Here is a 27,864-nt window from a genome sequence, read left to right on the forward strand (position 1 = left end):
ATGTAGTGTCATTCTATTCAACCTAAAGTTAGCTTTTTTTTTTTCCTTTTAGTTAAGTGAAGGTGTTGGTCTCCTGTGAGATGGCTTTTTCCTTGCTATAAGATTTGCTCTTTATCATTAGTTTTCAATATTTTGACTATTATGTGCCTAAGCGTGTTTCTTTTTATTTATCCACCTTGATATTTTTCTTAAAATTTTAGAAGTTTTCAGCCATTATTGCTTCAATTACATATACCTGGCCCCATCCTCTTTACTTCCTCTCTGGAATTCCAATTATACATGTATTAGACAGCTTACCTGTCCCTATATTTTCGTCTTTCTGGGAAACTTAATAATGTCTATCCATGTGTATTCAAGTTCAATAATCTTTCTTCAGTTGTCTCCAATCTGCTGTTAGCCCCAGTGAATTTTTCATCTCAAATATATTTCAGAGATTTCTATATGCTCTCTACTTCTCTTATCTCTCTTAACACATGCCTCTATGTGTTCACTATTTAGTATTTTCCTTTATAGCTTTAAAAATATTTAGTCTCCCTGTCGGTTAATTCCATTATCTAGATCATTTTGGTATCTGCTCCTATTTAATGCTTCTCTATTTTGTGGAATGTTTTCATGCTTTCCATAATTTGTAATTTTTAATGGTATGGTGGATATTGTGAATGACAGAGTTCACAAAATGAAGACTAAATCATGTCTTCCCTAGGGGGTACTGTTTTGTTTAGGCAAGCAATTAAACTACTAGTGATCCTTAATGTGTTGTCAGCCTAAACTATCTGTTTCTTAACTTAGTCTTAAGGTTGGCACTTACTATAGTGTGTGATCCGTTCTCTTAACGACTGGGCTTTCTGTAGTCTAAATTAAATGCCTGAGGTTCTCTCCAAGATGTCTGCATTCTGACTTCCCAGAACTCTAAGGTCTCAGAGCACTAAACAACCCTTGGAACCACCATTCTTGCTCTCAGCCCCAAAGCACATCAGTTCTGACAGACCATGCACAGTTCTCAACCTGCACACAGGCAGCCCAGCTATTATTCAAAAATGCTGATCAAATGAATCCCCACACTGAATTCTGACCCCTGCCCTACGTTCAAACCCCCGGAGAGCTTCCTTTTTCAGGACCTTTCTCCACAAATCCCAGATGTCTGAGAAGCTTTGAATTCCAATCTGTCTTTTTGGCTCAGTGAGACTTCCATACTCTGCTTAGATTCCCCTTTCCTGTGCTATAATAGCAGAGTACTCCAAGGCAGAAAGCCAAAGTGATTATGGGATTCACCTCATGTGATAATAATCCTATTCCCTTCTTTCAGGGATCATTATCTAGTACTGTCTGCTCATCAATTCCAGACAACAGTTGTCCAATATATCTTATACAGTTTCATAGTTGTTGATTTTGGAGGGCATATCAGGGGGGAGAAGGGAAGGCTGCTATCAGTTATTATGTCATAGCCCTACATATTAATTTTTTAAAACATTTCAACTATTCATCACTATATATATTGTTTTAAAAAATGAAACTAGCAAAGCAGCATTTCAGACATTTGAACCTGTTTAATTATTTGTATACTGTAATTTGACTATCAAAACCATGGCCTAGTGATTTTGCTTTGTAATCATGGAAAAGTCAATAATAATGATGTGTGGGCAAATTCATTTTCACATCATTATGACTACATTTGGTAAGTACTTCATTACAGTTTTTATTTAACTGAGCTGCCAAGCATGTGTATGTGTGTGCCAAGGTGTACATATACATAAGCAATAGCTACCTGAAGTAAATCAAAACGCTTCTAATCTTTTACAACCCTTTTACTATCCAGTACAATTAATTCCTCAAGCAAGTAATTCAGGAAAGGAACTTTGGTTTTAGGTAAACAATGTAAAATGCAGGGTTATAAAGTAAACTAATTCAGTTGTCGTCGTCATCATCATCATCAGATTCAAATTCTGGCCCATAAAACTAGGGTCCAAAACCAGTTTATATTTGTTTAGACAGACATTACAAACAACCAACAATGTTATTTCAGACATATACAAGAAAAATACCCTAAGTATGAAGATAATAGGGAGATAACATTAAAGGACTCAATTCAAAGAATTAAAATATTGTTAGAGCAAAGAAAAAAGGGGGAAAGCACACAAAAAAGACAACTATGCAGCCGAATCTTTTTATTTTTATTTAGTTGGGCTTCAGGGCTTGTGGGATGTGGAATACTTAAAACACAGTAATTCCCTTTATCTGCAGCTTTGCTTTCCATGGTTTCAGTTACCAGTTATCAACCACAGCCCAGAAGCAGATGATCCTCCTTCTGAGATACTATAGCTTAATACTGTATCACAATGCCTACTTCATTCACCTAGCTTCATCTCATCACACAGCCATTTTATCATCTCACATCATCATAGAAGACAAAGGGTGAGTACACCTTTTTATTATACTGTACTGTTACATTGTTCCATTTTTAGTTGTTGTTAATCTCTTAATATGACCAATTTATAAACTAAGCTTTATCAAAGGTATATAGGAAAAAGCATAGTATATTTAGGGTTTTGTACCACCTGCAGTTTCAAGCATCCACTGCAAGTCTTGGAACATATCCCTCAGAGAAGCAGGGGGACTATGTAAAAAATATTCTAAGAAACGCAAACATAAAAACTAAAAACAAAAGTAAAAAAGGGGCAAGAATGAGGGGACTCAGAACATGAAAGAAAAAGGGTTATATTTTTGTGATTAAAAAAAGGCAATCAGACTTAGGTACTTGCCCACAGAAATCATCAAGTTTAGGTTTTTCACTTTTTTAATACATTTTTTACACACTTCACATACTTTTTTTTTTTTTTACACATATATACTCTAGTAAAATTTCCTCTGTAGCGTTTCAACAGAAACATTTAAAACATTTAACATAAATTATAAAAGGCTATTCTGATAAAAGACTAAATTTTCATTTTAACATTCTGCCCCATAAAATGGCAAATAATTAAGCAACACTGTTAAGAGAGAGACACTTACCTGTAACCACCATGCTGCTCATATTAGAGTTCGGACTACTGAGAACACTGCCTGAGAGTAGTTCGTCAGATCCTCTCTGTAAAAAACAAACACATTAGCATAAGACATCTTTAAAAATATGAATCTGTCACTTATCTATATTTTCCAAATATTCACTGAAAAACAAATGTCAGCTGTTGCACTACTGGGAATCGTTTAAAATTTTAACCCCTAAAATAGAAAACTAACTCCATTTTCTTGTCAATCTCTCTCCCTTTTCCACAAAGCCAACAGTTTTTCCTTCTTTCCTTTCGCCGAAGTATTGGTTCACTATCGACAATAAAAACGTTTTCTTTTTGCTTTTATTTTTTAGAGCGGTTTTAGGTTTACAATAAAAATGAGAAGGCGTCAACAGAGATTTCTATATACTCCCTGCCCCCATACATAAATTAAGGCCCTCATTATCAAAACCTCCGAGCAAAATGGTACAGTTATTATCAAGGATCAACCTGCAGTGACACATCATAATCAGTGAAAATCCAGTTTAACTGAGGGTTCACTCTTGATGTTGTACATTCAATGGGTGTGAACAAATGTATAAAGACATATTTATATCGTTATAATGTTGTATACAGTATTTTCACTGCCCTAAAAAATTCTCTATGCTCTGCTTTATTCATCCTTCCCCCAACCCATCCCTGGTGAGGGAGAGTTACTTTGGAAAATAGTTTGGAAGTTTTATAAAACAAATACACTCTTACCACATAATCCAACAACTGTGCACCTTGGTATTTACCCAAGGGAGTTGAAAATGTAATGTACACACAAAATCCTGCACACAGATATTTACAGCAGCCTTATTCATAGCTGTCAAAACTTGGGAGCAACCAAAAGTCTTTCAGTAGATGGAATAACTAAACTGTGGAATGTCCAGACAATGGGATATTTTTCAGAAGTAAAACAAAACGGGCTATCAAACCATGGAAAGATAAGGAGGAACCTTAAATCCATGGAATTAATTTTTCTTAAGAGTGTTAACTGTGTCTTGATTCATTCTTTTGCAAGTGGATGTCCAATCGTTCCACCAGCACTTGAGACTGTATTTGCTCCATGGTATTGCATTTGTGCCTTTGTCAAAGATAAGCCAACTATATTTACGGGGGCTCTACACTGGGCTCTCTATTCTGTTCCACTGACCTATTTATCTGTTCTTTCACCAAAACCACACTGTCTTGATTACTGTAGCTTCACAGTAAGTGCTGAAGTTGGGTAGTGTCAGTCCTCTAATTTTGTTTTTCTTCAGTATTGTGTTGGCTATTCTGGATCTTCTGCCCCTCCCCAGAAACTTTAGAATCCACTTGCTGGTATCGACAAAATAAATTGCTCTAATTTTGATTGGGACTGCATTAAATCTACAGGTCAAGTTGTAAAGAACTGACATCTTGACAATATAGAGTCCTCTTATCCACAAACATGGAGTATCTCTCCATTTGTTTTGGGGTTTTTTTTGTTTCATTCATCAGAGCTTTGTAGTTTTCCTCATATAGATCTTCTTATATTTTGTGTTAGATTTATACCTAGCTATTCATTTTCTGGGGTGCTGTCAAGAGTATTGTGTTTTTCATTTCAAACTGCATTTGTTCATCACTGATATACAGAAAAGCAACTGACTTGTATATTAACCGTATATCCTGCAACAGTGTAATAATTGCTTATTAGTTCCAGATTTTTTGTCCTTTCTTTCAGATTTTCTACACAGGCTATCATGTCATCTGCAAACAACAATTTTATGTTTTCCTTCTTGTTCTGTATACCTTTTTATTTCCTTTGCTTGCCCTAGCACATTAGCAAAAACTTCCAATAGAATGTTGAAAGGAACTGATGAGAGAAAATGTCCTTGCCTTGCATCTAATCTTAGAAAGTATTGAGGTTCTGACCATTAAGTATGATGTTAGCTGTAGTTTCTTTGTAGATTTTTTTTTTTAAGATTTTATTTGTCAGAGAGAGAGAGAGGGAGAGTGTGTGTGCGCACAAGCATAGGGAGTAGCAGGCAGAGCAAGCAGAGGGAGAAGCAGGCTCTCCGCTGAGCAGGGAGCCCTGACTCAGGGCTCGATCCCAGGACCCTGGGATCACGACCTAAGCCAAAGGCAGACCCTTAACGACTGAGCCACCCAGGCGCCCCTGTAGATGTTTTTCATCAAGTTGAAGAAGTTCTCCTAAAACCAGAAACTATTACTAGTTTTTATCATAAGTGGATGTTGGATTCTGTCAAATGCTTTTTCTGCATCTATTGCTATTATCATGTGATTTTTTTTTTTTTTTTAGTCTGTTGATGTGATAGCTTATCCTAATTTTCATTGTTTTTATGGCAAGTATGCGATACAGCATTAAGAAAAGGGACTCTGTAGTTTAGCTACCACCTACCAGCTATGTAACTAGTAAATTACTTAACTATTCTAAGCTTTAACTTCTTCATTCGTAATATGGAGAGAACATTTACATCAAAATCCTTGGGATTAAATGTCATAATACATGAACAGTGATTACCAAACAGCATGTCTGACCCACATCAGCAGTGTTCACTATAATATTCCCAAGGGTCAACCAAGCACAGGGTCCACATATAATTGTTGACTAAATAAGTGAATGAATGCTTATTATTAACCATTGCCCTAGTTCTCAAGAAAGACTCCCATACTTTTCAAAAGTATACCTGACTTCTTTTAAATACGTCTTATCAGTTTACTTTTTAAACATTTGTGTGAGTCAAAATCCTTCCACCCCAGTGGATTCATAAGTAATTCTGGAGATGAGGAGTGAGGAATCTTAGATCTACCGAAGTATAAAAGAAAGCCTGTAATTCTGATGTGATGCGTGCAGGACACTCCTTCCTACAATGTATGTTCAAGAATGGCAAAGTCTTGTCAATTTTTAAAAAATGCTTTATTTGTGGGCTTTTTTCTCCCTCGAATGATTTCACACATACTGCTAGAAGAGTAGGTTTAGCAGCCTTCATAACTGAGTCAGCAGAATATCAAGTTATTTGAAATTCTAGATATTTTTACCAAAATTATTGAAAATGTTTATAAACATTTAAAAAAAAATTATGTTGGTCTTTCCAATGAATATAAAGCTTACCAGTTCTATGACCAAAATAAGTGATTCTACAGTACTGAAAATATTAATGTTTCCACATTAACTGATGGGACAATTTTATTTTATATATCTTGGCACAGATGCTTAAGTTGGAAGAGATATAAAAATCAAATGACTCAATAAAAACAGTAATTGATAGCTGTTCCACAGTCATGGCTACTGAAACAAACTGAATTAGAACTTAAACTCGGATTAACAATCTCTACTAAAAATATATATTCTTAAAATTCATCTAAGATGGAATGTCAAGTGATCTTAGATTCAATTAAGAAAGGAAATGAAGTGTTAAGATAGGCATTAATGTCCCTTTTTAAATCTGACCACAGAAACTTTTTCTCCTGTGTAACAAAAATGACCATTTCAGGAGAAGTGAATATCCCACAAAAACAATCAGGAAAATGCTAATATGCAAAGATACAATCTATACATAAAAGAAAAAAATAAGTGTAAAAAATAGTATGAGTAGAAAAATTACATATATGAGTAGAAAGACTGAATGACATTTTATTTTCATTCCAGTACTTGAAACTTTTCTTTTTTTTTTTAATCTTGGTTATTGAATATCCTGTTCATAATAGTTTAATCCAAGTACCCAGGTAGAAAAGCTGCTTAAGCTACCAGGAAGGCAAGCAAGAATTGAAGACTGACCTTGACAAGAGTCCCTGGGCTCTGTTAGGTTTCAGGACTGAGAACTGCCCAAAGACTTTCTTTTCTGGAGAAGAAGGAACCATGACCCAAAGTCATGGGGACAAGGATGCCAACAAACATCAAGTTCCTGAGAAAAGCTAGATTCTCAGAAAAGAAGGTACTCGGGTGAGTATTTCTTTAAACACAGAGGTGGTGCTGCCAAGGAGACATGCACTGGGTGCTAGCTACCTACTAGAAGCTGTGGAAGCACTAACTCATATAACCAATAAAAATACAGAATACGGATGGCAATGATACTCTGAAAAGGATCAATAAAAAACAAAAATTGAGTTTTAAACAAAACAACAGATAGAAAACCTCAGGGTGAGAAGAACTAAAGGAAAAAACAAATAAGACAGCACAATTCTATATTATCAGACCCTGCAGACAAAGAACAAAAGCTTAGAAAATAATGAAGGAACAAGATGAAAGAAAGTTGGTCCAGTGAATAACCAAGCAGACTGATACCATTTTCTTAAACCAGCCGGACTTTAGCTTATGAGAAATAAATTTGTTATTTATACCACTATGTTCTGCATTTAATACAGTAACCTAGCCTTCACCCTAACATATATTTACCTAAAATATGAAGAAATGGCATTGTAATTTTAACTGGCTATCTCTGTAAAGGGGGAAAAATGAAACTGGATCCCTAATACAATATACAAACAAAAAATAATTTTCTGATGATTAGAAACCATTGTAAAAGGCGTAACTAAAAATTTTTGTAATGTATAAAAATACCTTCATGATCTGAATATGTAAGGATTTTTTAAATTAAAACACAAGAAAATGAACCATGAAAAATACTGATAAATTCTCCCACAGAGTGGCCACAAAATCTCTATGAAAGAAACTATTCCAACAACAGATAAAAACTTAAAAACCATTATTAGAGATTGCTTTAAAGATTCCCAACAAGCAACAGCTAAGATTCCCATAAAAACAAGGGAAATATTTAAATGGGTGAAGAGGAACATATAAATAATTTTAATCATGATGGCACAGGGAACTTGTGGCCGTATTGAAACTCTATCCATTAAAATTAGCAGCTTTTGTTCATCAAAACACAGCATGAAGTGCCAAGAAAAGCTACCAACTAGGAGAGAATATTAACACATATAACCAACAGAAAATCAGTAACAATAATACATTAAAAAACCTACAAAATTCAAATTTTTATTAGGCAAAGATACAAATAGGTATTTCATAAAATTTCACAAAAGTAGAAACACTAATGGCCATAAACATGTTGAGGGAAAATAAAGATGTAACACCTCATTAATAATGGCAAAATTAAGGAACTTAATACTTGACCAGGTGCTGATCAGAACGTGAAACTACAAGAACTCTTCTATACTACCGTTAACATAAATTGGAGCAATACTTTGAAAAATAATCTAGTACTACCTTGTAAAGTTCAACATACTCTCCATCGTACCAATACTTCTTCTTAGATATATACTCTCAAAAACATTTGCACACGTGCACCAAGTAATACAAAAATGTTCAGAGCACGAGTTAAGTCAAAAATGGTAAATGACCCTGGTGAATTCCAACAAGAAATGAGATATATCAGGGACAGACTAATACTGCACTGCAATGAGTATTACATAACTACAAAAGCATGGCTGATAATTAAAAACACTGTTAAAGTAAAACACGAGGCACAGAAAACATAAAATGGGCATACCATTTTCATAAGACTCAAGAAAACACAAAATAATACATTTCTGATATATACATGACAAAATCATATATAAAAAGGATAAAATAATTCCTGGCAGTCACTACTCATGGCAGGGTGGAAGGGAGATTAAAAAGAACACATAAGCATATGCAACAGCACTGATAACATTCAACACTAATTAATTCCAAATATTTAGAAAATTAAAGTCCAAAAAGATAAAAATGTGAAGTTCTCCCCAGTTCAAAATTTATCATTAAATTTATTCCAAATCCTTTCCAAAAATTTGTATTTGTTTCTAATATTCATACAAAAGAGAATCACACCATAAATGCTGCTTCACACCGTCTTCCTTTAATTTAATAAGACAGCTTAGAGATTCTTAAAAAACTCATCACTACTAATGAACTTCACTTTATCAACATTTTCATAGCATTCTAGTATATTGGTGTACCACGGTTTTTTAAATTCTCAAGCTGGTATGTTTCAGTTATGTGCAATTCATCCCTGTACTTAAATACAATGAAAGTCACAAAAGCAGATCATAATCTATTTAACAAGTAACTCAAGAAATTCCATAAAGAAGAAATTGTACAAACCGTATTTGCTCACAGTAAGACATTTTGATGAGGAAAAAGAAAAACAAAAAAATTCAATTGTATTAGTTTAATTTGATGAAACTTGGATCAAAACGAGCATATAAACTTCAAATACAGACTATTGTGAAAAATTAGAAAGTTACCCCATTAAAAAAATAGGCAAAAGATTAAACTGAAAAGCTATTTCATCTTGCTCACAGTGAAAACCAATTCAAATGAATACATTTATGTGCCATCTATCAGACTAGCAAAACCCCAATTACTGAACAATATATTCTATTGGGCAGGCTATCAGGAACAGAGACACTCATATACTTTCCATACAGCAGTACCAAAAAAAAAAAAAAAAGAAAAGAAAAGAAAAGAAATTTCCGAGCCACGGAGTGATTTCCAGAAGTTATAGCTGTTATAATCTGCATAGGCAGCCACTTTCTCTCTAGGGTGATGGGAGGGAGAATGTAGGAAGCAATTCATATTTGTTTATATTAGATCCAAAAATTAATGAAAATGATGGGATAGAAAAAGCAAATTAGAGTGGACAGGAATTTAAGAATCATTATAAATGTAGTTTGTTTTACTTTTTACTTGGGGAAATAAGCCAAAAATTGGGGGGGGTCGGTCCTAAAAATCAAAACCAAAATGAAACCATTAAACCTAACTATCAACTTGACAGTAAAACTACACACAGAATTCTCTCAATAAACTTCAGAATTCTGTAATTATACGGACAAAAATAATTGCAAAGAAACCTTAAACTATATTCAGTAATTACAATGTCAGTGTAGTACTGATGTTCCCTTAAAAAGAAAAACTAGGACTAGAGGAGCAAGATGGCGGAAGAGTAGGAGACCTAAATTTCGTCTGGTCATAGGAACTCAACTAGAGAGGGATCAAACCATTCTGAACACCTACAAACTCAACAGGAGATCGAAGATAAGAATAGCAGCAACTCTGAACAGAAAAAAAGACCACTTTCTGGAAGGTAGGACGTGTGGAGAAGTGAATCCGAGGCGATATACGAGAAGATAGACAGCAGGGGAGGGGGCCTCCGTCAGCCGCTACTGGCAAGTGATAGAGCAGCAGAGCACAAAATCGGAACTTTGAGAACTCGGCTCTGCTTAGGGACGTCGCTCCAGTGGCTAAGAGGGGAGTGGAACCCTCGCTGGGACAGTGTGGTCTCAGGACCCTCAGGGTCACAGAAAGACTGGGGGTGCCTGAGTGCGGCAGAGCTCCCAGGTATCAGAGCGAGGAAGCCAGCTGCAGAGACAGAGCCGAGGAGTGGGCCCTCAGCTTGGGGTTGCCATAAACCCTGCCCGCAGCAGCAGTCAGGCCACTGCTCTTCCAGCAGGGACCCAACAAGCGGCAGATCCGGGGAGAGACTTCCCTTCCTCCCCCGGGAAGAGCGGCGCAGGAGCGCACCGCAAGGATCTGCTGGGTTTGGAGACTCCAAACGGGTCGTGTGCCAGAGACAGAAACGCTTGGTCACGGGCCAGGTGAGCACGGAGTACGGCTGGAGACCGGGGAGACGGGAGTGATTGATTGCTTTTCTCTGGGGGCTCACTGAGGAGTGGGGCCCTGAGTTCTCGGCTCCTCTGGGGTTGAGACTGGGAGGCCGCCATTTCACTCTCATCCTCCAAAGCTGTACGGAAAGCTTGCAGGGAGAGCTTTGCTCCTGAGAGCAAACCCGAGAAGATTACTTAGACTGGACCCCGCAGGACAGGGCAATTCTGCCTCCAGCAAAGACATGTGGGAACCACGGCAACAGGCCCCTCCCCCAGAAAGTCAGCAAGAACAGCCAGCCAAAAGCAAGTTTACCGATCAATGAGAACGGCAGAACTCCACCACTAGGGGAATACTGTACACAGAATTCATGGCTCTTTTCCTATGATTCTTTAGTCTTTCAAAGTTAAATTTTTTTTAACTTTCTTTTTCTTTTATATTTTTTTTAATTTTTCTTTTTCCCTTTTTCAACCAACATCTTAACAATCGCTTCTGTAAAAAATCTTTTTTATTTTTCATTTTGAGAGTCATATTTTATCCCTTCATAGTACTTAACCTTATTTTTGGTATATATATATATATGCTGTCCTCTCTTTAAAATTTTGGGATACATTTTCTTCTAACAGACCAAAATATACCCTAAATCTCTAGTGTATGGCTTTGTTCTAGTCTCCTGCCTGATCACATTATTTTTTTTAAAAAACCTCTTCTTTTTTCAACCAAATTATCTTACCAATTACTTCTATAAAATCTTTTATACTTTTCATCTTTACAGTCACATTCCATCCATCATATTAAGCCTTAAGTTTTTCTTTTCTTTTTTTTTTTAAAGATTTTATTTATTTATTTGACAAAGAGAGGCACAGCGAGAGAGGGAACACAAGCAGGGGGAGTGGGAGAGGGAGAAGCAGGCTTCCCACCTAGCAGGGAGCCTGATGTGGGGCTCGATCCCAGGACCCTGGAATCATGACCTGAGCGAGAGGCAGCTGCTTAACCGACTGAGCCACCAGGCGCCCCAAGTTTTTCTTTTCTTTAAAATTTTGGGAGGCACTTTCTTCTAACAGACCAAAATACGCCCAAAATCTAGTGTGTGGCACTGATCTATGCACCAGCTTGATCATATTCGATCATATTCTGTTTTTGTTTGTTTGTTTCTTTTTCCTTTCTTTTCCCCCGGTTTCAGGTCTCTTCTGATTTGTTTATAGTGCATATTTTCTGAGGACGTTGTTACCCTGTTAGCATTTGTTCTCTCATTCATCCATTCTCCTCTGGACAAAATGACAAGATGGAAAAAATCACCTCAAAAGAAGGAACAAGAGGCAGTAACGACTGCCAGGGACCTAATCAATATGGACATTAGTAACATGTCAACTAGAGTTCAGAATGATGATTTTAAAGATACTAGCTGGGCTTGAAAAAAGCACAAAAGATATTAGAGAAACCCTTTCTGGAGAAATAAAAGAACTAAAATCTAACCAAGTCTAAATCAAAAAGGCTATTAATGAGGTGCAATCAAAAATGAAGGCTCTATCTGCTAGGATAAATGAGGCAGAAGGGAGAATTAGTGATACAGAAGACCAAATGATGGAAAATAAAGAAGCTGAGAAAAAGAGAGATAAATACCTACTGGATCACAAGGACAGAATTTGAGAGATTTGTAGGTCTGTAACCTACAATGGCAGACACATTAGATTGGCAACAGACCTATCCACAGAGACCTGGCAGGCCAGAAAGGACTGGCAGGATATATATAGAGCACTAAATGAGAAAAATATGCAGCCAAGAATACTATATCCAGCTAGGCTGTCATTGAAAATTGAAGGAGAGAGAAAAAGCTTCCAGGACAAACAAAAACTAAAGGAATTTGCAAACATCAAACCAGCCCTACAAGAAATATTGAAAGGGGTCCTCTAAGCAAAGAGAGAGCCCAAAAGTAACATAGACCAGAAAGGAACACAGACAATACACAGTAACAGTCACCATATAGGAAATACAATGGCACTAAATTCCTATCTTTCAACAGTTACCCTGAAGGTAAATAGGCTAAATGCCCCAATCAAAAGACACAGGCCATCAGATTGGATAAAAAAAACAAGACCCATCGATATGCTGTCTGCAAGAGACTCATTTTAGACCCAAAGACACTTCCAGATTGAAAGTGAGGGGGTGGAAAACCATTTAGCACGCTAATGGACACCAAAAGAAAGCTGGGGTGGCAATCCTTATATGAGACAAATTAGATTTTAAACTAAAGACTGTAATAAGAGATGAGGAAGAACACTATATCCTACCTAAAGGGTCTATCCAACAAGAAGATCTAACAACTGTAAATATCTATGCCCCTAACATGGGAGCAGCCAATTATATAAGCCAATTAATACCAAGCAAAGAAACACATCGACAACAATACAATACTGGGGGACTTTAACACCCCCCTCACTGAAATGGACAGATCGTCTAAGCAAAAGATCAACAAGGAAATAAAGACTTTAAAAGACACACTGGACCAAAGACACTTCACAGATATATTCAGAACATTCCATCCCACAGCAAGAGAATACACATTCTTCTCTAGTGCCCATGGAACAGTCTCCAGAAGAGATCACATCCTAGGTCACAAATCAGGTCTCAACTGGTACCAGAAGACTGGGATCATTCCCTGCATATCTTTGGACCACAATGCTTTGAAACTAGAACTCAATCACAAGAGGAAAGTCGGAAAGAACTCAAATACATGGAGGCTAAAGAGCATCCTACTAAAGAATGAATGGGTCAACCAGGAAATTAAAGAAGAATTTAAAAAATTCATGGCAACAAATGAAAAGGAAAACACAACTGTTCAAAATCTTTGGGATGCAGCAAAGGCCGTCCTAAGAGGAAAGTATAGAGCAATACAAGCCTTTCTCAAGAAACAAGAAAGGTCTCAAATACACAACCTAACCCTACACCTAAAGGAGCTGGAGAAAGAACAGCAAATAAAGCCTAGACCCAGCAAGAGAAGAGAAATAATAAAGATCAGAGCAGAAATCAATGAAATAGAAACCAGAACAGTAGAACAGATCAACAAAACCAGGAGCTGGTTCTTTGAAAGAATTAGTAAGACTGATAAACCCCTGGCCAGACTTATCAAAAAGAAAAGAGAAATGACCCAAATAAATAAAATCATGAATGAAAGAGGAGAGATCACAACCAACACACCAAAGAAATACAATTATAAGAACATATTATGAGCAACTATATGCAGCAAACTAGATAATCTGGAAGAAATGGATGCATTCCTAGAGATGTACCAACTACCAAAACTGAACCAGGAAGAATAGAAAACCCGAACAGACCTATAACCACTAAGGAAATTGAAGCAGTCATCAAAAATCTCCCAACAAACAAGAACCCAGGGCCAGATGACTTCCCAGGGGAATTCTACCAAACATTTCAAGAAGAAGTAATACCTATTCTGAAACTGTTCCAAAAAAAACACAAATGGAAGGAAAACTTCCAAACTTGTTTTATGAGGCCACCATTACCTTGATCCCCAAACCAGACAAAGACCCCATCAAAAAGGACAATTACAGACCAATATCCTTGATGAACATGAATGCAAAAATTCTCACCAAAATACTAGCCAATAGGATCCAACAGTACATTAAAAGGATTATTCACCACAACCAAGTGGGATTTATCCCTGGGCTGCAAGGTTGGTTCAACATCCGCAAATCAATCAATGTGATACAATACATTAATAAAAGAAAGAACAAGAACCATATGATCCTCTCAAGAGATGCAGAAAAAGCATTTGACAAAGTACAGCATCCTTTCTTGATCAAAACTCTTCACGGGTATACGGATAGAGGGTACATACCTCAATATCATAAAAGCCATCTATGAAAAACCCACAGCGATTATCATTCTCGATGGGGAAAAACTGAGAGCTCTCCCCCTAAGGTCAGGAACACGGCAGGGATGTCCACTATCACCGCTGCTATTCAATGTAGTCCTAGAAGTCCTAGCCACAGCAATCAGACAACAAAAACAAATAAAAGGCATCCGAATCGGCAAGGAAGAAGTCAAACTCTCACTCTTTGCAAATGATATGATACTGTATGTGGAAAACCCAAAAGACTCCACCCCAAAACTGCTAGAACTCATATAGGAATTCAGTAAAGTGGCAAGATATAAAATCAATGCACAGAAGTCAGTGGCATTCCTATACACCAACAACAAGACAGAAGAGAGAGAAATTAAGGAGTCGATCCCATTTACAACTGCACCCAAAACCATAAGATACCTAGGAATAAATCTAACCAAAGAGGCAAAGACTCTGTACTCAGAAAACTCTAAAATACTCATGAAAGAAATTGAGGAAGACACAAAAAAATGGAAAAACGTTCCATGCTCATGGATTGGAAGAACAAATACTGTGAAAATGTCAATGCTACCTAGAGCAATCTACACATTCAATGCAATCCCTATCAAAATACCATCCACTTTTTTCAAAGAAATGGAACAAATAATCCTAAAATTTGTATGGAACCAGAAAAGACCCCGAATAGCCAGAGGAATGTTGAAAAAGAAAAGCAAAGCTGGTGGCATCACAATTCCAGACTTCAAGCTCTATTACAAAAGCTGTCATCATCAAGACAGTATGGTACTGGCAAAAAACAGACACAAAGATCAATGGGACAGAACAGAGAGCCCAGAAATGGACCCTCAACTCTATGGTCAACTAATCTTCGACAAAGCAGGAAAGAACGTCCAATGGAAAAAAGACAGTCTCTTCAACAAATGGTGCTGGGAAAATTGGACAGCCACATGCAGAAGGATGAAACTGGACCATTTCCTTACACCACACACAAAAATTGACTCAAAATGGATGAAAGACCTAAATGTGAGACAGGAGTCCATCAACATCCTAAAGGAGAACACAGGCAGCAACCCTTTCGACCTCAGCCGCAGCAACTTCTTCCTAGAAACATCGCCAAAGGCTTTTAGGGAAGCAAGGGCAAAAATCAACTGTTGGGACTTCACCAAGATAAAAAGCTTTTGCACAGCAAAAGAAACAGTCAACAAAACCAAAAGAGAACCGACAGAATGGGAGAAGATACTTGCAAAATGACATATCAGATAAAGGGCTGGTATCCAAACTCTATGAAGAACTTATCAAACTCAACACCCAAAGAACAAATGATCCAATCAAGAAATGGGCAGAAGACATGAACAGACATTTTTCCAAAGAAGACATCCAAATGGCCAACAGACACATGAAAAAGTGCTCAACATCGCTCGGCATCAGGGAAATCAGGAAATCCAAATCAAAACCTCCATGAGATCCCAAACGACAGATGTTGGTGGGGATGAGGAGAAAGGGGAACCCTCCTACACTGTTGGTGGGAATGCAAGCTGGTGCAGCCACTCTGGAAAACAGTATGGGGGTTCCTCAAAAAGTTGAAAATAGAGCTATCCTATGACCCAGCAATTGCACTACTGGGTACCCCAAAGATACAAATGTAGTGATCCGAAGGGGCACATGCACCCCGATGTTTATAGCAGCAATGTCCACAACAGCCAAACTATGGAAAGAGCCAAGATGTCCATCGACAGATGAATGGATAAAGATGTGGTATATATATATACACAATGGAATATTTTTTTTTTTAAAGATTTTATTTATTTATTTGACAGAGAGAGACACAGTGAGAGCAGGATCACAAGCAGGGGGAGAGGGAGAGGGAGAAACAGGCTTCCTGTGGAGCAGGGAGCCCGATGCGGGGCTCGATCCCAGGACCCTTGGGATCATGACCTGAGCCGAAGGCAGACGCTTAACGACTGAGCCACCCAGGCGCCTCTATACAATGGAATATTATGCAGCCATCAGAAAGAATGAGATCTTGCCATTTGCAACAACGTGGATGGAACTGGAGGGTATTACGCTGAGCTAAATAAGTCAATCAGAGAAAGACATGTACCATATGATCTCACTGATATGAGGAATTCTTAATCTCAGGAAACAAACTGAGGGTTGCTGGAGTGGTAGGGGGTGGGAGGGATGGGATGGCTGGGTGATAGACACTGGGGAGGGTATGTGCTATGTTGAGCACTGTGAATTGTGTAAGACTGTTGAATCACAGACCTGTACCTCTGAAATCAGTAATACATTATATGTTAAAAAAAAAAAAAGATAGGAAGGGAAGAATGAAGCCGGGGAAATCGGAGGGGGAGATGAACCATGAGTGTCTATGGACTCTGAGAAACTGACTGAGGGTTCTGGAGGGGAGCGGGGTGGGGGCATGGGATAGCCTGGTGGTGCGTGTTGAGGAGGGCACGTACTGCGTGGAGCACCAGGTGTTACACACAAACAATGAATCATGGAACACTACATCAAGAACTAATGATGTAATGTATGGTGATTAACATAACACACACACAAAAAAGAAAAACTAGTATACATATGTAATATTTTGTTAATATTAGCAAGCAAAAATATTCAATGCACAAGAGGTATAAATATCAAATCAGAAAAATAAAAACTGTTAAGTATGAATTGGAAATAACAAGTGAGCTCACAGTATTTGTCTTCAAAACACTGCTAGCTCTGTCCACTAAAAGAGCTTCTGAAGTAATAACAACCTAACAGCAATTAGCAACTTTACACCCACATTATTGTGGTCTCTAAGGACCACTACCCACCCAAAGGAACCAGAATTTTCTTAAAGAAATGGCTAATTAAAGGTCTGGAACAAGAAAAGGTACTTCAAGCAAGTAAGTATCAAAGCCACCCCTATTATGAGCTCTCATTGGCTCAAGATGAAACAAAGACTTTTTAATCATTGCTGTAAGACTGGAAAATAAAGTCCTTGCCACCACAATGATTCTTTTTTTTTTTTTAAAGATTTATTTATCTATTTGAGAGAGAGAATGAGAGAGAGAAAGCACGAGAGGGAAGAGAGTCAGAGGGAGAAGCAGACCCCCCACTGAGCAGGGAGCCCAATATGGGACTCGATCCCGGGACTCCAGGATCATAACCTGAGCTGAAGGCAGTCGCTTAACCAACTGAGCCACCCAGGCGCCCCACCACAATGATTCTAACAACAACAACAAAAAAATTCTAACAACAAAAAACCCAGTGGCTACACTGGAGGTTACTACAGTACCAACTCATCAGGAAATGTTTTTAAATTCAAAATCTATCCTGTTTTCTTATAAAAAGGGTATTTCAGTATGACAAATATTTGGTGTAAAGCCTTAACAGAATCATCTAAAATATGCAAGGGTAAAAAAGAATATCACCATTTTTGCAATGCCCAATGAAGCTGCAATCATTAACTAATAAAACCAAGAAAGTGAAAGGATGATGGAGCACTCTACTCTAGATGCATCACACTAACAAAACCCGAACCTACTGATAAATGTTAACATCACAAAGAGACAGACATATTCCTCCTGGTGTGATACAATAGGACTTACATAGAGTGCACCTACAAAATATTCCTGCTAAAAATTAAGCCTGAATCTGATCAAGCCTCATCTCAGAAAATAGGATATGAGGAATGTATAAAATGACATGGAGATATAAACACCGAAATCAACAAGGTGGGAAATCATACAGAATAGATGACCCAGTTTCTCTAATAATCAATAAAAGAAAAAGGGAGAGGAGAAGGTAAATTGATTTATAAAGAGACTTAAAAGACTAAATAAATCAACACATTGACTTCCCTTGATTCCTGGTTTGAAAGGGGGAAAAAGACATTTTTGAGGCAATTGGGAAATTCTGACTACTATTGGAAATTAGATAATATTAAGAAACTATCTTAAATTTTAAGTATAATAATGGTATCAATATCATCCTTAGGAGATTTTATCTGTTAGAGACACCCAATAAAGTATTTAGGGATGGTATGAAATTATCTGAGATTTCCTTTAATATTCTCCGAGAAAAAGGATTTGTGTATTACTGTACCATTGAAATTAATTTTGTGTATCTTGGAAGTTTAATAGGGAAGCTTAAAAAAATTAAAATGAAAAAACTGACACAAATACATGGAAAGACATTTTGTGCTCGCAGATTAGAAAAATCAATATTGTTAAAATGTTCATACTACACAAAACAATCTACACATTCAATGCAATCCCTACCAAAATTCCAATGGCATTTTTCACAGACATAGAACACACAATCCTACTATTTGTATGTAGCTGCAAAGGCCCCAAATAGCCAAAGCAATCTTGAGAAAGAACAACAAAGCCAGAGGCATCACACTCCGAGTTCAAACTAGTAATCAAAACAGGATGGTACTGGCATAAAAACAAGATACATAGATCAATGGAACAGAAATACACCCACACATATAGGGCCAATTAATTTATGACAAAGAAGCCAAAAACATAAAATGGGAAAACAGTCTCTTTAACAAATGATACCAGGAAAACGAAAGAGCCACATGCAAAAGATTGAAACTAGACTACTACCTCACACCATACACAAAAATTAACTCAAAGTAGATTAAATACTTGAATATTCAAGACCTGAAACCATACAACTCCTAAAAGAAAACATAGGTGATAAGCTCCTTAACATAGTCTAGGTAATGATTTTTTGGATTTGACACAAAAGCAAACGCAACCTGAGCACCTACAGAATGGGAGAAAATATTTGCAAGTCATACACAGTTGTCCCCTCTTACCTATAATTTTAGTTACCCATGGTCAACCATAGTCTGGAAGCAGATGATCCTTCTTCTGAAGTATTGTCAGGTCAATACCATCCTAATCCTACATCACAATGCCTACATCGTTCACCTCACTTCATCTCATCACATAGCCATTTTATCAAATCACCACAAGAAGGGTGAGTCCAGCACAATAAGACAGTCTGAGAGAGAGAGAGATCAAATTCACCTAACTATAAATGGTACTATTTTATTATTGTTGTTAATCTCTTACTGTACACCTCGTTTGTAAGTTAGTTTACCACTAGTATGCATGCACAGCAAAAAACACAATATATATAAAATTAGGTACTGTACAGGGGCACCTGGGTGGCTCAGTTGTTAAGCATCTGCCTTCGGCTCAGGTCATGATCTCAGGGTCCTGAGATTGAGCCCCACATCAGGCTCCCTGCTCAGCGGGAAACCTGCTTCTCCCTCTCCCACTCCCCCTGCTTGTGTTCTCTCTCTCGCTCTGTCTCTCTCTGTCAAATTAATAAATAAAATCTTAAAAAAAAAAAAAAATTAGGGAGTTAGTTTTAGGCATCCACTGGGGGTCTTGGAATGTACCCCCTGGGAATAAGGGATACTACTGTATTTGATAATACCCAAAATATATAAAGAATTCATATGACTCAGAAAAAAATAATCCAATTAAAAATGGGCAGATGATCTGAATAGACATCTTTCCAAAGAAGACAGGCATATGGCCAATAGGTACCTAAGAAAGTGCTCAACAGCACCAATCATCAGAGTAATGCAAATCAAAACCACAATGAGATATCACCTCACACCTGTTGGAATGACTATTATCAAAAAGACAAGGAATAGTGTTGGTGAGAATGTGGAAAAAAGAGATCCCTTGTGCACTACTGGTAGGAATGTGAATTGGTGCAGCCACTATGTGGCTAGGTAGGAATGTAAATTGGTGCAGCAAAGGTTCCCCTCCCCCAAACAAATTTTTAAAAGTATCATTATACAATCCAGCAATCCCACTTCTGGGAATTTATCTGAAGGAAAGAAAATCGCTATCTTGAAAAGATACCTGCATCCCCATGTTCACTGCAGAATTTACAACCAAGAAATGGAAACTAACCTAAATGTTCGTCGACGGATGAATGGATAAAGACAATGTGGTGTGGAATACTATTCAGGCATTAAAAAAAATAAGGAAATCTACCATTTACAACAACATGGATGGGCCTTGAGGGTATTATGCTAAGTCAGAGAAAGACAAACACTGTATGTACGATCTCACTTATATGTAAAATCTAATTTAAAAAATAAAATAAAAACTAAACTCATAGATACAAAAAACAGATGGGTGGTTGCCAGAGGTAGAGGATGGACAAAATGGGTGGAGGTGGTCAAAACATACAAACTTGCAGTTGTAAGATAAATGACTCCCGGGGATGCAATGTACGGCATTGTTACCGTAATTAACAGTACTGAATTGTACACTTCAAAGTGCTAATAAAGTAAAATCTTAAAAAGTCCCATTATAAGGAAAAAAATTTTAATTATATGTGGTGATGGATATTAACTAAACTTATCCTGGTAATTGTTTCATAACATACACATATATCAAATCATTATGTTATACATGTGTAAAACTAACAGTGTTATATGTCAATTATTTCTCAATTTAAAAAAAAAGAAAAAGAACTCTAAAAGCAAAAACTTATTGCCAGGGCACCTCGGTGGCTCAGTCATTAAGCGTCTGCCTTCAGCTCAGGTCATGATCCCAGGGTCCTAGGATCAAGCCCAGCACTGGGCTCCCTGCTCAGCAGGAGGCCTGCTTCTCCCACTCCTACTCCCCCTGCTGTGTTCCCTCTCTCGCTGTGTCTCTGTCAAATAAACAAATTAAAAAAAAAAAAAAAAATCCTTAAAAAAAAAAAAAAACTTATTGCCGAAAGTATCACCTAATCTTCCTTAATCTTGAATGTATTTTTTAAACAAGAAAGTCAATGAGTTCAGGAGTCAAAGTGGACTACAAAACAAAATAAATCTAGCGTGAGGCAGAAAAATAATGATAAAAACAGAGATTAATGAATTATTGAAACAAAAAGTATAAAAGCTGGTTCTTTGTACAGACTAGTAAAATAAGGTCTCTGATAAGAGAAATAAACAGAATATCAATGTTTAATATTAGTAATACAAAGGGGAGAATTAACAAATGCTATACAATGCTGAGAAATCTGAAGCCCAGTGAAATACAATTTTCTAGAAAAGCACTGAATAAACCAGTGACTTTGGACGAAACTGAACTATTTGTCAAAGAAGTATCCCTCTTTCCTCACCCTTTACATATAAGCTGCTTAAATTCCTTGTAATATATAGGGGAAATGATGGGAAGTACGTATTGTGCTGATTAACTTGCGTAAAATCACTAGTAATCTATTTTCCTTTTTGCCTAAAGTATTAAGCATGACCTCTACAATTAGAGAAAATATTATGTGGAAGAGAGAAATTTTTCAAAGATATGTTATAGTTCTCTCCCTTTGAGTTCAAGCATTGCCATCTTATTTTGTTGATAATGTAAATACTCCTCCAATTACCTTATAAACTTAGTGCAATTTATTCAAAACCCTAAAGTCTTCATGGAACTCAGCCAAATGATCTTAAAATACACATGGTAAAGAAAACATTCTTCAAAACAATTTTGAAGAACAAAGTTGTGAAATTCACTCCATAAGATTCCAAGATGCTATAGTAAATTAAGACACTGTGGTACAGACGAATGAAACAGAACATATAGCTGAGAAACAGTTCCATGCATGTATGGAAACCTGACAGCTGACACTGCAGATCACTGGGAAAAAAACATGAACTATTCAATTAAGTTGGTACTAAATTTGTTATCCATAAGGGAAAAAAAAATCATTAAACCTTTATCACACACTATACAAAAATTAAATTCCAGATAGACTGAGGCCTTAAATGTGAAAATCAAAATTTCAAACTTTCAAAATAAAATCCACTATATTAAGACCTTGAGTTAAAGGAAAATTTCTTAAAACCAAAACATAAATGTGATGTTAAAATTTCCAACTTCTTTTCAATAAAAAAACAAGCCATAGACAGGAGTTAATCATAGTATATACAAGTAACATGGCTTTAGTATCCACAATATATAAAATTTTAGTCACCCCCATCCTCCAATTATTTTAGAAGTTACATACCCTATTCCTGTTTTTACTATGCTGACCCTTACTTATCTGATTCACTTTGGACTTGAAATTTACATCCTCCAGACTGGTCATGTCCAGAAGAAATGTAAAATGAGCAACACATAAGATCTTGTAAATGTTCTAATAACCATTTTTTAAAAAGTAAAAAGGATACAAATGATATTTTATTTAATCCAAAATACTGTCAACACGTAATAGGTATAAAAATTACATTTTTTTAATCATACTAAGTCTTGGAAATTTATGTGCATTTTACAACTGGAGATTAGTTTAGACTAGTTACACATCAAGTGCTCAATAACCATGTATGACTAGTGGCTACTATAATGGACAACACAGCTCAAAACAATACTAGAATCATCAGAACTTAAACATCAGTTACTCGACTACTCTCTTACATGTTATTATGATTTAATATTTTTAGTTCTATTTTTTAAACCCCAAATCAAACAATCACTGCCATTACTCTTACACTGTCAGTAATTAAATTTACCCACAGTCTTACCAATTTCTTGGTTAACCTTACTTCTCCTACCTCAAACCTCCTTTCTGGAGTCATTGACCTTCTTCCTGAAGTACAACCTCTGAGAAATTCTTCAGTGGGTCTGTTGATCAATTTCCTCAACTGCCTTTGTTGGGGCAGAGGAAGGGGAAGCAGTGTTTCTGAAAATGTCACTATTTTGTTTTTCTCTTTAAATGATAATTTAGCTGATTATAGAATAATAGGTATTTTCATTCAACACTTCGAAGATACTATTTCACTATCTTCTGTACCGATATGTTGAAGAAGCATATTGTGTCTTTCCAGTTCTTATTCTTTCTTAAGAAATCTGATTTTTTGACGGCTGCTTTAAAGATCTTCTCTGTTGTCTGGTGGTCTGCTCTTTAACTGTGATGTGTCTAAGTTTTCCTGTGCTTCCTAAACCTAAGAATTCATGAAGCCCATCAATTTTGGAAAATTATGACTCTTTTAAACTTTCATATTCTGCTTCTCTGCAATCTTTACTTTCTCTTTCTGGTACTCTAATTAGATACTTGTTAGAATTCCTCTTCCTTTTCTCTGTATCTTTTAACCCCTCTACTATTTTCATCTCTTTGTTGCTCTGTGTTGAGTAATTTTTTTCTTTTAGTTAACCAATTCTCTTTAGTGTTATCTGACTAGCTGTTTTTAACGTGGACTCCAGGCTTTCTTAAAAATTAATGCACACTTGAGAGGGCGCCTGGCTGGATCAGTTGGAAGAGCATGTGACTCTTGATTTGGGGGTCATGAGCCCCACTCTAGGCACAGAGATTACTAAAAAAATAAACTTTTTTAAAAATTACGTACACTCGAAACTAATACTGTAGGTTAACTACACTTCAATTAAAAAAAATTTAACTTTTAAACAATAAAAAATTTTGTCTCTAATAGCTATGTAAAAAATTTACATTATTTGGCATCTAGAGGTGCTCTTTCCAAATCAGGTACATAAAAAGCTATAGTAACAACCATGATCATCATGTGCCATTCTGTGCTAAATCTTAGGTGTTATTTTATCTCATCTTCAAAAGAACTTTTGAGGTAGGTCCTATTAAATTAAAACCATTTAAAAATTTGTTAAACTAAAGCTTAGAAATTACCTTCAATGTTAGAGGCCAAACCCTAGCCTCCTAGCAAATTCTAGATCACATGTTCTTAACCTGACAAGACCTCCATTGAAAAAACATTCTTGTTCACCATCAATAATTTCAGTTTACATTAAATTTTAATATTGCGTTTCTATTATACAAATTTTAAGTGACTTTAAGATACCCTTCTTTTACATATCCTTTAAGAACACTGATGAAGAGATGTTTATTGAGCACAGACTATGCTGAGCACAAACAAGGTGAAAGAAGTTATTACAAGAAATATTATTGGGAATTACACACACACACACACAAATCAGACAGCATATGTCTTCTAGTGGAAAAACATACCACAGCTTATAAAATATTACCAGAAACAGAAAGAGAATATGATAGTCTCTAGATCCAACACCAATGATACATGAACATTTTAAATTACAACATCAGAACACAATCATAGACGCAGACTGGGGCAACTCTGTGGGACCAACAAGTTTTCTTCAAAAATAAAATGCAATGTAAAACAAAACAAAACAAAACAAAAAAACCCATGGGGTGAAAGGAAAACTTGCAGATTAAAAGAAACCAAACAGGCATATCAATATATTGAATGTGTTCATCTTATTTGATCCTGATCTCCACCCCCCACACAAAAAAAAAAAAAACCTGTAAAAATACTATGACTTTTATGAGACAAGTAAAATTTTAACACAAATTTGGCACTTGATAACATTAAGGAACTGTTCATTTTTTTGTACATCCTAACAGTATTGTTTAACAAAAAAAAATAGTAAAGAGTCCTTATCTTTTAGAGGCACACCAAAACATTTACAAATAAAATAATACAGGGATGCCTGGGTGGGTCAGTCAGTTAAGCATCTAACTCTTGATTTCAGCTCACGTTATGATCTCAGGGTCGTGAGATCAAGTCCCATGTCAGATTCTCTCTCTGACTTAAAATTCTCTCTTCCTCCTTCTCCCTCTGTCCCTCCCCACCTTCTGGCACACTCTCTCTCTCTCAAAAATAATAATAATAATGAAAATAAAATAAATACAGTATTTGCAACTTGTCTCAATACAGGAGGAGAAAAGTAGAGTGGATATCACAAATTTTACCAATGGTTTATTGATGATTATTGGGACTAAGTGACAGATAAATAATCGTTCATGGTAGCTATTGTCTTTTTCTATGTTCAAAATTCACAAGTTATATAAAAAGAATGATTCTTGAAAAACACTTATCTGTCATAAGTTTTTTTTGACATTTTATTACTTCTAAAGTAAAAATATTACTTAGCCATGTTAGCCCCTAATGCAGCATGTCTAAAACTAAATTAAGAAAGCTATTACGCTTTAGCAACACAAAGAGACCAAATGAGAGATTAAAATATTAACATTTACAGAGACTCATTATTCTAATTCATAGCACTCCATGTAATACCAAAGCCAATCTTTTCAGAACTCATTCTCCAAATTCCAAAAACAGCATAACAGTGAGCTACTTTTATATATGGGAACTTACAGGTATACAGAGTAGTGCCTACCAGATGAAGTACAAATTTCATAACCTGCACTTGAGACCTTCTACAACCTATCTGCCATCTTCTCTTTCTCTCATGTCCAAATACAAACCCATATACAAACCTACTGGCACAAAAGCTGTTCAGTGGTTGTGAATTTGTGCCAGCCCATCAACACAACTTTGGCCATGTCATTCCCTCAACATATACTACTCACCTCCTATCCCAAACTATTACACTGCCTATGTCACAACTCACTACTTTTGTGAAGTCTGCTCTGATCCTACCACACCAAACTAATCTCTCCTATCACGGCCATATGGCACATGCTTAAACCTTGTGTACTTATCTCTTCAACTACATGAGGTCCTAAAAGACACAGCTCTTTTGCATCTCCAGCAAAAAGGAAGAATGTTGTGAAATAAAATTGGTTTATCTTTTTATTGATAAGTGGCTCATGAGATTATAAGAATACTGAAGCCAGAGACCCTTTAGGAGTCATTAAATATTTACTGAGTATGTACTATTTAACATGTACTACTGATGATGGAGGAGCAGTAAAACTTATTGTTGTTGAATAATACCTACCTCTACCTTCAAGGAGTATGTATTCTCTCAGTCTCTTGAGTTACAAGTTAACAGTGTTGTCATTTAGTAGACACACTAAAAATGTCTGCAACTTGAAATTCTAATGTAAATACCTAAGCATGAATATCTATACAGCATTTTAAGAAATACCAGAATCTAAAAACCCCAACAAAACAGTTTTTAGTAACATACCTATTTATAAACAATGTTATGTTCAATCGTTACAAAAAGTAACAGTTGGCATTATTTCATTGCAACTATCTAAACAGCCAATGTTGGTAAATTCAATAGCTATATCAAAACTTCTACAATAAGGTCAGCACTTTCCAACCATGCTTTCAAAATACTAGTGAAATCCAACTTGGAAAATGCTAACAGCTTATTTTAACAACTATGTTCTTTATTAATTATCCAGTCTTAAAAGGCTTCCTTTAGTTAACTTAGAAGAGAACTACTACAAATTTCACTATTTAAAATACCCATCCAAAAAGTTAACATTTCACCATACTGAGTATCATCCTGAATTACTATGCAATCACTTCAGGCATTTTTGTTTTCTAAGTAACAGGCCAATTGTTTTGCAAAGATTTCACCGTGGCAAATGGTTAAGGGTATAGAAATGAAACCCTGATATTACAAATTACAAGGAATGTAAAAAACCATTTTAAAGAAATGCAACAAACCTCTTATTAAAATTCACAAATTTCCTTTTATACTCTCACTAAGCTAACCAAAGAGAAGTCTAAAATCAACTACCTACAGCAAATTTATAAAGATAATGAAAAATGAAATTTCAACATATCCTAAAGCTATAAAATTTGAATATTCTATATGTAGTATAAATCAGTTAATGTTAACTGAAGACCTAGTTGTGAAAAATACTTTTTCTGCATAATCACATTTAATCTTCAAAACTATTATAATCCCATTTAAAAGACAGAAGAAACAGAAGCTAAAAATGTTTAAGATCAAATAAACTAAAAAAAGAAGAAATTATACTACTTAATAATACAGATAAATCTATATGCCCAAAACTACATGAAAAAATTCAAAGGAAAAAAAATTCAAAGAATAAACTGAAAGAAAATGTACCTACAATGAATATACCAATTTTTATACAGAAATCTAACAAAGATGATCATTAAAATAGGTCAGGTATACAGAGGCAGTTCACAGGACAAGAAATATAAAGTCAAATTCTTAAAATCTCACCCATTTCAAAATATAAATTATAAAGCACTTTCTTAGCCTAAAATTTGCTAACATTCTAAATTTTTGTAAAACCCAGAATTGGGTAAGGGTGTGGAGAAACAGGTACTCCCATACACAGTTGTGGAAAACCATTTAGTGAAGAATCCTTTTGGCAATGTGGTTTTCATATACTTTTTAACTGTAAATTTCAAGTGACACAACATTTCTACTTCCATTGTAAATATTCCTACACAGTCTTTAACTGCAAACTGGAATCAAATCATAATGCCATCAATGTAGGAACTACATTGTGGTGTGTCCATGTAACAAAGAATGAGGCAGATCTAGAAGTGCAGACCATATTATGTAATTTTTTTAAAAAGAAAAAAAAGGTGGACTTCTAGTTTCAGGCAAGATGGTGTAACATGCACCAGTCTGCCCTGTTTA

At 36.0% G+C, this 27,864-nt stretch overlaps 1 protein-coding gene across 5 annotated transcripts in view; it reads right to left on the reverse strand.

The window, feature by feature from the left end:
• The window catches only part of PTBP2 (polypyrimidine tract binding protein 2), a 95,918-nt gene that overhangs the window by 60,531 nt on the left and 7,523 nt on the right, over window positions 1–27,864 (reverse strand). For all 5 annotated transcript variants that reach the window (XM_035017969.1, XM_035017968.1, XM_035017967.1 and 2 more), the window contains exon 3: window positions 3,010–3,085. In XM_035017969.1, the coding sequence (XP_034873860.1) occupies window positions 3,010–3,031 (22 nt within the window). In that variant the 5' untranslated portion in view covers window positions 3,032–3,085. The remainder of the gene's footprint in view (window positions 1–3,009; window positions 3,086–27,864) is intronic.

This window comes from Mirounga leonina, unplaced genomic scaffold (genome assembly GCF_011800145.1).
Source record: "Mirounga leonina isolate KUSES-001 unplaced genomic scaffold, KU_Mleo_1.0 Mir_173, whole genome shotgun sequence".
Taxonomy (NCBI): Eukaryota; Metazoa; Chordata; class Mammalia; order Carnivora; family Phocidae; genus Mirounga; species Mirounga leonina.